This window comes from Lissotriton helveticus, chromosome 6 (genome assembly GCF_964261635.1).
Source record: "Lissotriton helveticus chromosome 6, aLisHel1.1, whole genome shotgun sequence".
Classification (NCBI taxonomy): Eukaryota; Metazoa; Chordata; class Amphibia; order Caudata; family Salamandridae; genus Lissotriton; species Lissotriton helveticus.
In genome coordinates, this window is record NC_136067.1 from 580,309,689 (window position 1) to 580,327,893 (window position 18,205).

The following is an 18,205-nucleotide window of genomic DNA, read 5'->3' on the forward strand; positions in this document are numbered from 1 at the left end:
ACCATGTGTGATATGATCCTTTATTTAATGTCTTCCATTCAAATAGAATAACTTTAATTGCCACTGTTAGTAGAAGATCTAGTAGAGCTAAGTCTTTTGCAGATAGGTGTTCTGGGTGCATGCAGTCCTAACAGTGTAAGGGATAAGGACAGCGAAAAGTCCACATTAAAGTTAGCCTAAAGTCATTTATTGGGATCGGCCCAGTGTGAGGAAAGCCGTTTACATGAAAGAAATATAAGTTCAATGTCCCAGGGGCTTCGTCACAGGAACGACAAGATTCAGAGACAATAAGTTTCTGATTGAACAATCTGAACAGGATTGAATATAAGACTTGTGACGCTAACAAATGTTGTCTGGTACAATCACGGGATCAATTCATTCTTAAGGATCTTTCTCATTGTACTTAGGCGGCTATTTCAAATAGAGTTGCCTCTCTATTTGGTCATTCTGTTTATGCAAAATTGCTGTTTTGCACAATCCTATTTTTTTAATGGGTTGTTACTCAATTTGATTTGGGGCATAGGCCGTCGCTGAGTTGCGCTGTCTGTTCTGCAACGTATTCTCCTTGAGGGCGGGTTGGTAACACCCAACTTCAATTTGTATTATGCCGTGGCCCAGCTACAGTGGACCCTGGCTTGGTCAAGCATACTGGACCATCCTCAATCTCTATTGGTAAGTACAACACTGAAGGACATTAACACATATTCTGACCCAATCACTTGCTCTTCACCAGTATTTCGACAAATGACAGTGGCCCACTGCTGCTGGCATAGATATTTACAACCCAAGGGCTCACTCCTCCCATACTCCCCCTCGATCCCCATCTGGGATTTGTCACTACTACGACGATCTCCGAGACGCACTGATCCGACCCCAAGGACTGCGGTCACAATTACACAAGCGGGAATGAAGGGAAACTCATGACATTCCAAGAATTAGTATAGTTGTATGGTTGAGTGCTGGCCAGTTTTTAACGTATTGCAGTGTGCAACGGGTGGTCTGCCAGACTCGGGGAACTGGGGAGACTGAACCACCTACATCGCAGGCATTGAATGGATTCTTGACCTTCGACACTACACGACACGCCATCACGTTTCTGTATTCTGCTCTTAACCCTACCCCACTCACTCACGCCTCCAGGTAACGCGTCAAATGGGATGCAGTGCTATCTCATCCACTAACTGATGCAGCCTGGACCCTCGCTCGCCAGAGGACCAAGAATATGTCTTGCAATCCTAGATTTTGTTTCACACAGTTTAATTATATCCACCACACCTATTTCTTCCTAGCCCGCATCCAGCACATGTTTCCGGCACTCTCCCCAGCATGCCCCTGCTGCAGATTATCAAACACGGAATTCATACACATGGTATGGACTTGCACACCATTACCACAGGTATGGAAGAAGGTCTCCTCCATAGTAGCGGAATTGCCATCACACTCTCTTACCCCACCAAATCTTTATTATTGGGACTGCGCTCCCGAGGGAAGGGCATCAAACACCTGCTTCAATTTATGAATTTGTCCTTTGTCCTATTTAAACATAACATTGCTATGGCCTGGAATTCCCCTGCTCCACCAGAAATTAGGGGCTGGCTTTGAGTATTGCTGATATAGACCAAGGCGGAGGCATACACTCCAAGACTGCTACGCATGAAGGGTGCTTCCCATGTGGGTGGCCAAGAATGGGAAACATATTGGCTTGCTGTCGAGGCCAAAAATGATGACCGTCCACCTTGAGCGCACTGACTGTTAAGTGCACTTGTCCATGATGCATTCATGGATGTTGCTAAGATGCTCATGCTAGTCCTCACTCACTCCCACCTCCCCTGGGAAGGATATATCTCCCCCTGCGCAACCATTCACCTACGCACAACTGCACCAGTGGTCCAATCACTTAGTTGCTCTCTCCCTCCTGCCCACTACATGGACCCTTCGGCCAGTACACTGGATCACTCTCAATAGTGGATCACTTCCACATTGCCCCATGGCATAGTTAGTTGATTGTTGTAGCATTACCATTAATACGTTATTCCCCTTTTCCCCTCTATTTTCATTTATTTCTCAATACTTATTCTTCTCTCACCTTATAACATTGAATAGTAAGAGGCTACTTGTTTCATCCTGTGTCTTTGAATGTATCCAGCGAACAAAGTCTGAAAATGTTATCAGTGACATGTATCCTGCTGGCCCCGCTCACATTTACATGAGGCTGTATTGGTTCACTTAAATATTAGTGTATTATTGCTTATATATGTTCCGTGATGAGCTCCCTACTGCTTTCTGTTACATGCTGTATTCGGTGTTACAAGTAAAAACATTAAAAAAATAATCCTATTTCCTGTTGCACTAGGACCCAGGTTCCCTTTGTGTAACAAAGGACGCTTTGGAGGAGATTTACTAAGATTTTGCGCCGTGTTTGCATCACAAAAGTCATGCAAATCTTTTTTTCTTAATTTACTTTCCAGCACTACACTTGTTTAGCTCTGGAAATAACGTAAAAGTAATGCAAAGCAGCTCTTCGCATTACTTTGCACCATGGGGGCGTGCCAAGGATGGTGCACGGGTGTTCCCATGCAACCACCCATGGTTTCTCATGCTAAACCCAATTTACTAAATACAGTGGATTGGGTTTAGCATGAGAAACTGTGCCCTTTTAAACTAGGCGCAAGGAAGGAGAAATGCTTTCATTTCTCCTTCCTTTTCTGACTTTGCATGTGTGCCAGGACCGGACTGGCCGTAGCGGGCACCTGGCGTTTCCCCGGTGGGCCGCTAGGATGGGGCCGGTTTATGGCTCCTGGGGGGCTGTTTTTGTTACTGGGGTAGGCAATATTGGCCCCCTTTAACAAAATCGGCCAAAACCGGCTCTAGCAAACAGCTCAGCCGCACCCCCCTTTCCTCCCCCCACGGGGGCCGGCCGAGCAGTTTGCCGGGGCTGGTTTCGGTTCCCAGTCCAGCCCTGATGTGTGCTGCAATGTGAAGCACGCATACAAAGTGGGAAAAGCTTTCCCTCGTGTCTAGGCGTAGTGTTTTGTACAGGAAGGTTAACCTTCCTGTATAAAACCTATGCTATACTCACAGACACCCTAGCACTATGGCGCTAAGGTGGTGTGTGGCGCACGGCAGCTGTAATCAGCGCCGGGCCAAGGGAAAGGGTAGGAGAGAGCCATATCTGTCAAAATTGGCATTTTCCTATTCCCTCCCTGTAGCAGAAGGCAGCCTCGCGAGAGGCTGCGTTGCATTGAGATTTGGTTAATCTCCCCCTTTGTACACATGTGATACCGACATCCAGAAGCTTTTGATGAATTAACCCTTTTGCCATTACATCCTGGTCCGAACTTCCCCACTTCCGTTGTGCACGGGCCAGGGAGGACTTTGTAAGCATATATTCTGATACATCGCCTGTCAACAGAAATAATCAACCTTTGTGATCTTTTCCTACCTTTTGGGAACATGGGTGTACTGGATATAAGTTTAAGGGAAGGTTGATCCAGCAGTAATGTGTCTACTTTTGATTGAAAGCATTCTTGCCTTTTTCAGTGCCATACCACTATATCCTGCTCAAGACTGGCGCGGCTCTTGTTATTCGAGCTGCCTGAAAATAGGTGCAGTTGATAGGAAAAGATGTACCGGGAGGTGAGAAGGGGCCTTGTCACAGCTGTGGACGAGCGTACCCCTACACACAGTTCAAAGATGTAGGCATACCATTTAAGATCTTCTGGCCCAGTTTAAGAATTCTGGCAAGTAATTTGGATCAGAACTAAGAGCACTAAAGTTACTACCTTGAGTTATTAGATACATATGTTTTTTGCTCGAGACCTTCTGCTGTGCAGCTTATTTAACAGTACGCTGTGTTTACAATGATGATGGACATTTCTGCATGCATTTAATCTTACTCGGTCTCTTTTGCCCTACGTTCACAGGGGAAGCCTGGATCACCCGGTACACCAGGAATGCCAGGAGAACCAGTAAGTGGACATTGAGACGCAGCTGTGTACGCTTTTTGAATGTTCTGCTTCCAAAACTTTTTGAAAGCCATGAAGTCGAAACATTATAATGAAATGAACAACGTATCTGACATTTGTAGATTGTATTGCTACATTACAAAAAAAACGCATTTTCAGATTTTAAAAAAGACGTCTAAAATTCGCTGTCTTTAACTCATTCTAAGTTTGATCCGCATTTTAAAATCAAATAGCCTTGCAGATTGGCAGTAGATAAAGAAATACAAGCGCGTCTAAACGATGAAAATCCCATCCCAACGGATGGAATTCTACAAACCATAAAGAATATCGGTTGTTGTGCTGTCTTCCACTATACTAATTATAAACAAGTGGACCATGACTTCTGTAATACTGGTTTGAAGTCTGGTTGAACTGAAGGGTGGTGAGCGCATGCATGCATTTTAATGTGAAGGCATGCTTCTGTAGGTCACTTCTAAATCTACCTCATATAGGCCTCACTTTTCTGATTGGCATGGCACTGCTGCTAAAAAAAGTAAGTCAATACATTCTGAAACAGAATGTATGTTCTTGAGGTTCTTATAATTACCTTAAAATGTTGATATATATTTCTTTTTTGCTCTAGGGTGACAGAGGCCCTGTGGGAGATATTGGATTTCCTGGCCCAGAAGGACAGCAGGGGCCACCAGTAAGTAAAGAAGAACAGGAATATCTGGAACACTATCTAATTTAAATTTGATATGAAATTATGTGGTCTATGGTGTTGGGCATTGTATGAATTGGAGCTTGTGGTGTTCAGTGTTAGAGTATCAGTATATCAAATGTAGATAGCTACAATGATTATATGTTAAATAATCTTCTACAATATATTTAACTATTACACACAAAACTTCTCCTTTGCCACCAGAATGGTTGAGTCCAAGACTTTCTTCACATAAACTGTAGGGGTATGACCACCCCACCCATGCATTGGCGATAGACCAGAAAAGCATTGTTTTTCCTTTAAACCCTTCTACCCAAGCCTTGAAGAAAGGGACTGGCTAGGAGGGTTGAAACCCCCATTCACCCCCAGACTCACTAATTACCACAGATCAGAATAAATATGTATAGCTTCATGTTTTAATTAGCCTTAATAAACTGAGCAATATTGAGTATCAGTTTCTACAAACCAGCAAGCAGCATCACTGGCCCCAGGCATTAATCATCATCAATAGCCGCAAGCATAAATGAGCCTTCTAGCCATTATCTGTTAATATTCTCGATTGACCAAGAATTAATCAGCATCAATGGCCTTGGACTGTTATGAACCTCACTTCTACTACACAGTACTGAACATCCGTGGTCTCAGCATCAATGGTCCCAGGCAGTATTGGCATGCAATGACCTGAGGCAGCAAGTAGCCTCACAGGGGTCCCTAACAGTACAGAGCTTCAATGGTTGCATTGATGGCCACAACCACTAATGAGCCTTACTGGTTCCTATGCAATAGGAAGCATGAATGACCCCAGGAACTAATTAACGTTAGTGGTCACGGTAAGTAATGGCTCTGGGTATCCCCAGTAAAGAACGATCATCAATGGTACTAAGCAATGATAAGGGGACATGCACTCCCGCAAAGACTTTATTCAAGCAAATAAAAAACAAGGACTTTAAGGGGTGTCTGTTTCCAAAAGATTAAAAAATATTACAATTGTTGAACTATAGTTTCAATAGGCACTTATCTTCTTCATTCTTTACTCCAGAGGTGTGAATGGTGCACCTGGGTGCCCTTTTCAGACTCATATTTCCAACTATTTAAATGTTTTATGCTACTTTGTCTGCATTTTTTTCCCACTAGTACGTTTCTGGTTTGCAAATTTTCTGGATGTCATGCGCTCTCCGACTAAATATCTTTATTTGATTTGTATAAGCAATCATAAATGCACATAATTAAAAAAAGAACATATTCATGAATAGCACTACAACTCACAATTAAAAATATTTTCACTTATTAGCATGATACACCCCTGTTAAAACCGAGATAGGAAACAGTAGACTTTAGGTGAGTCTAATAATTGCAGGAATAATAAAGCTGGTCTCACTTGATTAAAATTCAAGGGCACAAAGAGAGGGCAAACATACTTTTGTCTTAAAACTGACCATTTGGGACAAATTAAAAAAAGTGTCTAGTGCGGAAGGCATGCCACATCTACAGAAAGGTCGATCTGATGGTTTATGCCACCAACAGCTAAGAGAACAGGTTTAAATGGAAATACGGCAGTTGTCTTCTATGCTGGCCCAACATGTCCAGAGTTAGAAACATTTCTATTTTATTAGTGGACTTTACCATCATAACGTGCTTGTAGCTTGTTTTATGTTGTGCTGCTGAGAGCCTTGCCTCTCTTGAATTTAATTTAAAGACCTCTTTAACATAGCTGCCGAGGTTTCAGATTGCTATGTGTGACATTTTCAAAATTTCAGAGTAATTATGAGTGACATTTCAACGATTTTGAGTGACATTTTCTCACTACCTAAATACCGGAAATTACACCCATTTGAGCAACAACAAACCCTAGGAAAATGTTACAACTGCTTCAGAAATGGAAGGGCACTACCAGGCTATTAGCTGCCAAGTTTCAGACTACTTATGTGTGACATTACCATGATTTAAGCGCACTTATGTGTGAGGTTCCAGGCTTTATATAATGTGACACTGTGTGTGAAACCTAATTGCTTTTAAAAGCGTGCAGAAAACGTCTTGTGAATTAAATATCAGAAATATCAAAAATTACTCCACTTGGTACCACACAAAAAACATACTTGTACTACAGACATGAAATGTTGCACCTAAAAATGTTCCGGACATTAGTGTACTGTTGCTTTAAATATATAAGTTACATACAAAATGCAACAATGGCTGAACCGCTGACATGAAGAAATCGATGAAATTCCAGTCCGCCTAGCCCGCAGTATTTCATTTTCAAAGGATCTGTTGACTTAAGTTAAGTTGCGGTGGCCGCTAGTAATTTCTTGCACCGACCGGCACCAGTGTGACCGCACGCTAGCGCTATTAAAGCACCTTTTTATTTGAAGCTCACTCCGGCCAGCACTGGCATTCACTTAAATTAGGCGAGTGGCAATTCGTGCCGCTCCTCGCCGTGGCCCTAATGACTCCTGTGGCAAACGCCGGCAGCATGGGAATCAAGATTCTGAGGCTCAGAGCAGTAGAGGCACACCACAGTGTGGCCTGGTGTGCTGTCTGGGCTGCAGCGGAACCACAGGGTGTGGGGGTTCACTCAGCGTGGTCTCATGAGAATATGCTACTCAGCGCGCGCGCTATGAAAAAAGCAAATCTTATTAAAAGCACAGAATACCTTGCTCCACTAATACATCACACAGTGACTGGCCGCCGGCGCGCAGCACGCTTCGTCGAATCCCCGCCTTCCTGAAGCCTCTGACCTCACTTTGTTCCAGAATCAGCATCCAGGACGTGAGGTGATCACACCCCCCCCCCCCTGTGGCGCGACCACAGCCAGTACGCAAGGCAACCACTGCTGAGTGCAGCAGGCTACGCCCGGGTGTCGGTATTGAGCACAGGACTGCCTCGGCCGGGTGAAGTCAGGCCTGGCTGTAGTGAGTGACGCGGGCGGGAATTTCAGTGCAGCCAGCAGGGCAGCTATTAAGATACATTGTAGCCGGCTGCGGCAGCAGTGCAAAAGGCAAGTTCATTAACTGTTTACTGCCTGAGCCTTTGCTGCTGGCAGCGGCTGGGCCGGCAAGCCTGCGGGAACAACAGAGCCTGCATACAGGAGTCACAGGCACCGGCGCTCATGGCTAGCAGCCTGGCTAGCCAGTTTCAGCGCTGGTACAGCAGAGTGAGACAGTGGCATATTAAAAAACGTGACCAAGCATTTCAGTGCGCGATGCACAACACCACACTGAAATGCGTTAGTGTCACACCTATTGCGTGATACTTGGCAGGCCTGCTTTAACCTAAGCTGTATCAGATTTACAGATCATCTCTGGGGGACTGAACAACTGAGGTTTGCCCAGCGCCCCTAGAGTTGTTTTGACATATCTTAGCCATGGTATACAGTGGCTTTGATCCATATTCAGTTACAATCTTTCTGTTAAATTCTAACTCACTTTTAAGCCATGTTGAGAACCAAAGAGGTATTGGGCAGAATTGAATCAAATCGGAAGCAAAATCTGCTCCTACCTCTTTGTGAACTATTTCCTCTGGGACACTCTGTGGGATTCCTAATAATCTCCTAAAGAGTTTATTTTCAGCTGTCTGTATTGCAAAGCAGGATTTAATATCCCCATATTTCTGCTCCAAACGTCGGAACGGATTATAAAGATGTAACATGGATTTTATGTGACTATGTCGAAGGTGCATAGTTAAAAATCTGTTTTGGTCTTCTTATTGTCACTCTCTCTGGGCCCGATTCACAGAACTATTTTAAGACAAAATCCTAAACTTACTACCATTTTGGTATTCACAGAAGGCATTTAGGAGTCCTAAAGTTAGGACTACTAACTTCTGTGAATATCGAAATGAGTAAGTGCCTTCTGTGAATGCCAAAATGAGTAAGTGCCGTCTGTTAATACCAAAATGGTAGTAAGTTTAGGATTTTGTCCTAAGTTAGTTCTGTGAATCGGGCCCATTGTTTTCAAAAGATTTTTCCATTGGGATCTACATATATATTCACTTTTTGATGCAGTCTCAGTTTCTCAAAACTCATGAAGTCAAGATGGCAGTGCCAACCACTGAATTTAAAATGACAGCACCAAACTTCAGATTTTTCAGTTAGTGGTGTTTCCACTGTACTGTTTTTTCATTGTTCAATAGGCTCTTTTCAATACTTCTGTCTGATTTCCTCTCTTTAGCACAGAAACACTCATCATGCCTTCTCTTTTAACTCTTTCAAAGAGCAGAATTCACTCTTCCAGCCACATACCTCTAAAAAGGGACATTTGATAGATGGAACTCGCAGGTTTTCAGTCTGCAAAGTCAACCAACACAATTTACACAAATATTAAATACTGAACAGCTTTACACCAAACTACAAAAAGCACTAGTAAGGAATGTGGTAATTCATTTGGGAGGAATTACCCCAATCAATTTGATAAATACACTCTGGTTAGATCAAAACACAGTTCTGAGAGAATCTCTGCACAACCCCTGGTAGCTATGTCACAAGCAGCAAGCAATCCCCAGAAAAGTGTGTGTAAAGTTCAAGCAGTAGCAGCAATTTTAAGGTTATCACCCTACACAATAAAATGTGCAAACCAATTTAAAAAATACAGAAAAAGTAAAATGAAAAAAAGACACTAAGATCATTAAGGTACGATAAGGGGAACTGGAGATATGAATTTTGAATGCAAAAAGTTCCTTTAAAAATTAAAGCATTATTCAAAAGGCACTCTATGTGGTTGACTGTTTTGGAAGTGGAAATCATTGGGAGAGCAAGCCTAGAAGCAATAGCTTGGCAAGGATTAATGCGGCCAAATCCCTTCACCAAAAGGAACCCTTCCACCAGTTTTCAATGCAGCAAAAGGCTCTGAGTAGGATGAACTTAGTTTTCTTGGTAACTTTTAGTGTGACCTCACTCGGCAATCATGTCCTTTTGAGGTGGAAAATGTGACTAAGTCCCAACTTTTTCCAAGTGCTGGAAACTGTGGTGTTGCAAAGGCCCCCGCAGTGCGAGGGGCACCGAGCTCTGGGGGCTCCTTCTGGCACTGTGATGCCCCTAGCCTGAGAGCTTCAGACTGGATCCAGAGTGCGTGGGGCACCCTGCATGTACTTTATAGGTGGCGGCCCACAGACTGGAAATATTCTTCCTAGTCATTCTTTCACCCCTTAGCACCATATGGCAGACTTCTAGGTTCCAGTGTTGTCTCCAGCTAACTCCTCTGCAGGGCCCAGCCTTCTATGGTTCACTTGGCTGTCTTAGAATCATGAGTGCTTCTGTTTTTTTATGTCCATGAGGCAGGCAAACAGAAATCTAACCACCTGACCTTTGCAGAGGAGTTCCTGTCCCTTGGTGCCAGCAGAAGTCAAGCGCCCTTAAACCTTTGTTTAATTCCTCTTCTCTCATCAGGAGTTTTCTGCCAGCAGGTTCTTCTTCTTCAGATGTTGATTGAAGTGCCAAATGCATCCTATGCACAAGCCAAGGACCAGCAACATTCTACTACCCGATCCTAACTATTTTCTCACTGTTCCTCCACCTCCTTTTGCAGCATTTTGGTTTGCCTTTCTGTAAAACCACCCAGGAGCCATCAGCTGCTTAGAAGCTGTACTATTTAAATGAGCTCTCCACCCAACTGACATAGTCAAAAGGGTTCGCTCCCCTACCATGACTGGAACATGGCTGTCTGGAATAGTCCTAGGAAAAATAGGAAAAGTTGTTACTGACACCTCCAAATCAAAAGAGGTAGTTTTAAAGCTAACCTTTGTTCTACCAACTGTTACTGCCAACTTCCAGATATCTAATACCTGATGTATGATAAGTGGCCGAACGGGTGTTACATGTGAGGATGGTATTTAGAAATTCACTAAAAAAGCACCACAGTATTAAAACAAAAAGTCACAGTTATTTGCCAGTTTTACATAATTGACATTAGTATAACTTACATTCCGGTAGATTTCAGATGTCATCTGGGATATAATACGTGAGGTCTTAAGCAGGCATCACAGCGGTGCAAGGTATACTTACGTCTATTAAGTATAAATGATGAATCTCAGTGTTTTGTTTCATTTTTTAAATGGTATTGCTTTTTCAGTGAATTTTTTTATTTCAAGATCATTTTTATGATGGTGTTATGCAAACAGAAGAATACAGATAGGGTATTTATAAAGAGGAAACAAATACTTTGTAGGGCAACAGAGATACATTTGAATACATTACCATTACCATATTACTTGATGAAGGAGTCTCATGTAAATTATGTAGTTGGGTATAGCTGTTTATGTGTGAGTTATTAAAGCTAGCTCTCCTGATGCTTATGTAATGTAATTTGTGATGTAATGTAATTTGCACTTGTATAGCGCCTGTCACCCAGGGGTTTCTAAGCGCTGTACGAATACCGCTGTGGAACCCTTCCTGGCCTGTTCCTGTGAGGTGTCCACTCCTGGGCACCCCCGAGGTGAAGCCAGGCATCCTAGCGTTGTTAGGGCCGGTGTGAAGATTAAGCAAGCTATTGCCCAGAGTTGCAGAGTGGAACTCATGATTAGGGTAGGCACCGAGGTGAGAATTATCGGGTCCGAGGACATTGAGCCCATGTGATGCTTATGTGGAAGAGAGCAAATAGACGTGTATTGGAGGGTTGGTATAGTAACGATGAGATGGAGTAGCCTATCTAATATCATAGCATAGGTGGAAAGAGAGAGATAGGATAAAAGAATAGGATAGAGGAGAGTAATAAATAGACTGAGATGGGATGGAAGATGTAACTAGGTAGGAAACAAATCGGATGTGAATTTCGAATGAATTTTCAGGGAATTTCTAATGTTTTTAACATAGGTTAAATTCTTAGTATCTTCCTCACGTATAAATCCCCTTTAACTTTTGTTTTTTACAGTGAAAATTTATGGTTTATGTTTTTTTCACGTAAATTAATGTCATTTGAATTGAGCAGATCTAGAGTGTTGGTGGTGTTGGAGAGTGTTCCATATAAAGGAACTACTCTCCACCCAAAACTTGTGAAGTAGCCAGTGTTTTCCCTGATTGCATGATTTAACATTACTCTCAGCTTGAAAGTGCATTGTTTTTCAAGCTTTTGTTTTCTTGTGATCCTTAATCTTCAAGTATATATATATATATATATATATATATATATATATATATATATTGTTTAAGCAAAAGCCCTCGAGCTTGGGAGGGAACACGACGCTGCCTCTCACCATCCAGCTGTATAAGCCTCGCTGTTGCTTGGTTGCAGACTGCTTTGATTCAATTATTGCCATCCGACGCGTTTCGAGGCTTGGAACGCCCCTTAATCATGGACACGCTTCAACTAAGGTCATGACGACTTTGTGCTGTGTTCGTGCTTTTATTGTTTTTTCATTGAACACAAACACCCTGAAGGGGTGTGGCCTCACACATGCCGCCTGGCATGCTGGTGTTTGGAGTCCAAAAAGGCACAAAGTAAGTATTAACCTAGAGTAGGCTCAGTTCCTCAGTTGTTTTTGTTAGCGCTTTGTATTTCACCTTGAGTAGGACAAAGCTGTTTGCATCCAAGTTCAATCCCCCTTTGGAGATAGCGCGCATCACGGAGATGAAAGTTCATTTCCGAAGCCATTCCTCGTTTGACAGTGTAGTCCTCGGAGAAACTGGTTCACCTCCCCACGGCCAGGGCAGCCGTGTATTAATTGTTTAAGCAAAAGCCCTCGAGCTTGGGAGGGAACACGACGCTGCCTCTCACCATCCAGCTGTATAAGCCTCGCTGTTGCTTGGTTGCAGACTGCTTTGATTCAATTATTGCCATCCGACGCGTTTCGAGGCTTGGAACGCCCCTTAATCATGGACACGCTTCAACTAAGGTCATGACGACTTTGTGCTGTGTTCGTGCTTTTATTGTTTTTTCATTGAACACAAACACCCTGAAGGGGTGTGGCCTCACACATGCCGCCTGGCAGGCTGGTGTTTGGAGTCCAAAAAGGCACAAAGTAAGTATTAACCTTGAGTAGGCTCAGTTCCTCAGTTGTTTTTGTTAGCGCTTTGTATTTCACCTTGAGTAGGACAAAGCTGTTTGCATCCAAGTTCAATCCCCCTTTGGAGATAGCGCGCATCACGGAGATGAAAGTTCATTTCCGAAGCCATTCCTCGTTTGACAGTGTAGTCCTCGGAGAAACTGGTTCACCTCCCCACGGCCAGGGCAGCCGTGTATTAATTGTTTAAGCAAAAGCCCTCGAGCTTGGGAGGGAACACGACGCTGCCTCTCACCATCCAGCTGTATAAGCCTCGCTGTTGCTTGGTTGCAGACTGCTTTGATTCAATTATTGCCATCCGACGCGTTTCGAGGCTTGGAACGCCCCTTAATCATGGACACGCTTCAACTAAGGTCATGACGACTTTGTGCTGTGTTCGTGCTTTTATTGTTTTTTCATTGAACACAAACACCCTGAAGGGGTGTGGCCTCACACATGCCGCCTGGCATGCTGGTGTTTGGAGTCCAAAAAGGCACAAAGTAAGTATTAACCTTGAGTAGGCTCAGTTCCTCAGTTGTTTTTGTTAGCGCTTTGTATTTCACCTTGAGTAGGACAAAGCTGTTTGCATCCAAGTTCAATCCCCCTTTGGAGATAGCGCGCATCACGGAGATGAAAGTTCATTTCCGAAGCCATTCCTCGTTTGACAGTGTAGTCCTCGGAGAAACTGGTTCACCTCCCCACGGCCAGGGCAGCCGTGTATTAATTGTTTAAGCAAAAGCCCTCGAGCTTGGGAGGGAACACGACGCTGCCTCTCACCATCCAGCTGTATAAGCCTCGCTGTTGCTTGGTTGCAGACTGCTTTGATTCAATTATTGCCATCCGACGCGTTTCGAGGCTTGGAACGCCCCTTAATCATGGACACGCTGGTGTTTGGAGTCCAAAAAGGCACAAAGATGGTGAGAGGCAGCGTCGTGTTCCCTCCCAAGCTCGAGGGCTTTTGCCCTTTTGCCCTGGCCGTGGGGAGGTGAACCAGTTTCTCCGAGGACTACACTGTCAAACGAGGAATGGCTTCGGAAATGAACTTTCATCTCCGTGATGCGCGCTATCTCCAAAGGGGGATTGAACTTGGATGCAAACAGCTTTGTCCTACTCAAGGTGAAATACAAAGCGCTAACAAAAACAACTGAGGAACTGAGCCTACTCAAGGTTAATACTTACTTTGTGCCTTTTTGGACTCCAAACACCAGCATGCCAGGCGGCATGTGTGAGGCCACACCCCTTCAGGGTGTTTGTGTTCAATGAAAAAACAATAAAAGCACGAACACAGCACAAAGTCGTCATGACCTTAGTTGAAGCGTGTCCATGATTAAGGGGCGTTCCAAGCCTCGAAACGCGTCGGATGGCAATAATTGAATCAAAGCAGTCTGCAACCAAGCAACAGCGAGGCTTATACAGCTGGATGGTGAGAGGCAGCGTCGTGTTCCCTCCCAAGCTCGAGGGCTTTTGCTTAAACAATTAATACACGGCTGCCCTGGCCGTGGGGAGGTGAACCAGTTTCTCCGAGGACTACACTGTCAAACGAGGAATGGCTTCGGAAATGAACTTTCATCTCCGTGATGCGCGCTATCTCCAAAGGGGGATTGAACTTGGATGCAAACAGCTTTGTCCTACTCAAGGTGAAATACAAAGCGCTAACAAAAACAACTGAGGAACTGAGCCTACTCAAGGTTAATACTTACTTTGTGCCTTTTTGGACTCCAAACACCAGCATGCCAGGCGGCATGTGTGAGGCCACACCCCTTCAGGGTGTTTGTGTTCAATGAAAAAACAATAAAAGCACGAACACAGCACAAAGTCGTCATGACCTTAGTTGAAGCGTGTCCATGATTAAGGGGCGTTCCAAGCCTCGAAACGCGTCGGATGGCAATAATTGAATCAAAGCAGTCTGCAACCAAGCAACAGCGAGGCTTATACAGCTGGATGGTGAGAGGCAGCGTCGTGTTCCCTCCCAAGCTCGAGGGCTTTTGCTTAAACAATTAATACACGGCTGCCCTGGCCGTGGGGAGGTGAACCAGTTTCTCCGAGGACTACACTGTCAAACGAGGAATGGCTTCGGAAATGAACTTTCATCTCCGTGATGCGCGCTATCTCCAAAGGGGGATTGAACTTGGATGCAAACAGCTTTGTCCTACTCAAGGTGAAATACAAAGCGCTAACAAAAACAACTGAGGAACTGAGCCTATTCAAGGTTAATACTTACTTTGTGCCTTTTTGGACTCCAAACACCAGCATGCCAGGCGGCATGTGTGAGGCCACACCCCTTCAGGGTGTTTGTGTTCAATGAAAAAACAATAAAAGCACGAACACAGCACAAAGTCGTCATGACCTTAGTTGAAGCGTGTCCATGATTAAGGGGCGTTCCAAGCCTCGAAACGCGTCGGATGGCAATAATTGAATCAAAGCAGTCTGCAACCAAGCAACAGCGAGGCTTATACAGCTGGATGGTGAGAGGCAGCGTCGTGTTCCCTCCCAAGGTCGAGGGCTTTTGCTTAAACATATATATATATATATATATATATATATGTACGCTCGCGTGTAGAAACACAGCCACACTCGTATATATATATATATATATATATATTCACTGAAAAAAACATAGGTTTCAGACATGTTTTAGTTAGGAATTAGAATTTAAAAAACCTTAGAAATTCACTGAAAAAACCATAGGTTTTAGGGGTGTTATAGTTAGCTGGACATTTCACTCATACACTTATGGCCCCGGGGACCCTATCCCCCGGAATTGCCCTGTCTATTTCCCTGCTCTCGCTTCAATGAAGCAAAGCAGTTTGCAATGACAGGGTGGGAGCCGCGAGGCCCCCCTCCCAACATCTTTAAAGCCCCGTGGAGATGGTGGTCCCCTGGGCTTAGGGGTCCATCACAGACCCCCACATTTTAATATTTAGAGCCCCAGGGAGGTGGCGGTCCCCGGGGCGTGTGGGGGGTTCAAGCCCCCACACACCCAGGGTATTTTTGTTTTTTTTTAATTTAAAAGAAGCCCCGGGGCTGCCCCCCGCAATATCTATTACGTTGAGACCCGGGGGTGGCGGTCCCCAGGGCCGGGGGACCTTAGAGGCCCAACAACATTACACTAGTAAGCCCCGGGGGTGGGGGTCCCCGGAGCTATGGGGGGCCCATGTGCCCCCCACAATTATTCATGCTGTTGTCTTGGGGGGTGGCGGTCCCCTGGGCAGTGTGGGAGGGGATTGGGCCCCCTCACACTGTATTTTTAACAGGCTCCCTGGATTTGGCCCCCCCAGGGGCTACATAGCATCGAAGGGCGGGTTCCCACGCTATGGTTTTTTTTATGAGCAAGATCGGTGCACCCTGCACGGATTTTGCCGATTTAAAAAAAAAAATCGGCCCCCTTTTCGCATTTTTCTAGTTTTTTTCTTAGGTTTCTTGTGCCTCAGTTCTACCGAGGCACAAGATGGCTGTCAACACTTCCTGATTTGAAGTGTTGACAGCTAATTAGAATTCAGCTCGTGCTCGGCAGGGTGCCCTTAAGGTGCGCGTATCCTCCGCGCCATAGATCTGTATGTGATTTTACTTTTGATTTTGTCAGCAACTACCATTACATTTACAACAGCAAAAGGCACGCCTCTGATCCAAGGGCTACCCCTTTGCCAAATTTGGTGTAATTCTGTTCTGCAGTTCGGGCTGTAGCTGCGATACAAGGTTCCTATGGGAAATTGCATGGGAAAACACATTTTGGGACCCCCTATTTTCTCGGCCCCCACTTGACAAATCAACCCGAGACTTCCAGGATAGAAGCGGACGGTAGCGGGCCATGAGTTTTGAACATTTCGCGACGATTTGTCAACCGGTGCCAAAGTTATTCCAAATAGAATGTTGAGGATTTCCTATTGAAAATAGGTCCTAACTATAACTACCTACAGGTGATCGCCAGTAGGTTATACATATATATATCTATATCTATATATATATATATATATATATATATATATATATATATATATATATATATATATTGTACGCAAGAAGGAAGTGGCTTAAACCTATTTGTAAAAAGTTGGGCACCAAGAGTTATTGGGTTGCACTGCGCATTTTAAGATCCGATAACACCTCCATCACCATGATTTGTGGGCTAGCCAAATACTTGGGTTGTGCTTGGCTAACACGTAACAATCTGCTAAAGACAAAGAAGACCTAGGCGATGAGTGGGGCCATTTTAGATCTACTGTACTGTTGCTCTTACTGTTTTTATGCAAAGCATTCTTATACTTTTATCGCATTTACTGGAGGCATGGAATAATGGATATATAAATACTATTTGTAAATGTACTTCCTGCTTATATGTAACAATGAATTTTCTTTTTGTCCCATGAACATACGTACTTTTATGATAAATTTTTTATTGAATAAAGTAATAATAACTTCAACTTCTATATATATATATATATATATATATATATACACACACACACACTCGCACGCACGCATGCACACACACACACGAGATAAATGTAATATGACAATAAGTTAAATTAGTCCATGGAGATCAAATTTATTTATATTGACAGTGTGACCAAGAGACACATTCTTTACTTTTAAATTGATTGTACGTGGAATCTATGCAACAGCAGGCTGTGATTTGGCCCGATAGGCTGTTCCTTGGATTTACCCTTTGCATAGTAGTAATAAATGTGTGAATTGAAGTTCTTTTTTGTACTTGTACCCGATAATGTTTTAATTGACCACATTTATTTTTACTCGCCTGGCTTACTCAAGCTTTTAGATTTTTGTGTTTGAGAGCGCGCGCTTGTGCTTTTAAGTCCCATTTCTTTGCTTCAGATATAAATAATTGAATTTATTTCGCGCGTTTATACCACAGAGACAGATAGAGAAAAGCCTCGGATACATTTGGCCTCTGTAAAAACGTCTGTTTATTTCTTCCAAGGCTCAGCCACTATGCTTCACTGCCGTATTTGTTTTAGGAGCATGGTGTTGCACCAAACTTTGAACTGCTTGCCCCCTGAAGCATGGAGCTGAGTTATCCAGGCGTCCCTAAGAGGGATCCTGTAATTGCTCCCTGCATTAATCCACCGCTTCTGAGTGAAAGCCGACTGTGTGCTGAGGCCTCGCCAGTGACTCATCCTAGCTCGGAGCTGCAAAACAACTTGCTGGAGTGTTTCTAAGAAAGGCGTGAATCGGTGTGCTTGGTTTCAGTGCAGACTGCCCTGCGGACGTATTGCTATTGCTGTGCAGTGGTACAAACAAGCATTGGATTGACAGGTCTTTGCACTCTGGCCGTATCTCATTAGCACTCTTAGCGCTCCATTCAGTTCTCTGCTTGTCCGTATGACAGCTGTTACAGGGATGTGTAACAAGAAAGGGTCTCTGCTGCACTGTGTTTTTTCTGTACAATGCTGGGATAATTTCTGTGTATCTCGGTTTAGATAAGCACTAGAGGAAAAGCCAGAACTTACTGTACATTTACACCTACCTTTGAAGTAAGTTCTGGCTTTTTTTAAATTCTAAAAGAATTCTTAAATATGTCTGCGTTTCTAAGATGCTGAAGTGAACTCAAATG

At 43.9% G+C, this 18,205-nt stretch overlaps 1 protein-coding gene across 2 annotated transcripts in view; it reads left to right on the forward strand.

Moving 5' to 3' along the window:
• Window positions 1–18,205, forward strand: part of COL19A1 (collagen type XIX alpha 1 chain) — a 2,464,374-nt gene that overhangs the window by 2,243,360 nt on the left and 202,809 nt on the right. For both annotated transcript variants that reach the window (XM_078648013.1, XM_078648014.1), the window contains 2 exons: window positions 3,924–3,968; window positions 4,588–4,650. In XM_078648013.1, coding sequence (XP_078504139.1) covers window positions 3,924–3,968; window positions 4,588–4,650 — 108 coding nt within the window. The remainder of the gene's footprint in view (window positions 1–3,923; window positions 3,969–4,587; window positions 4,651–18,205) is intronic.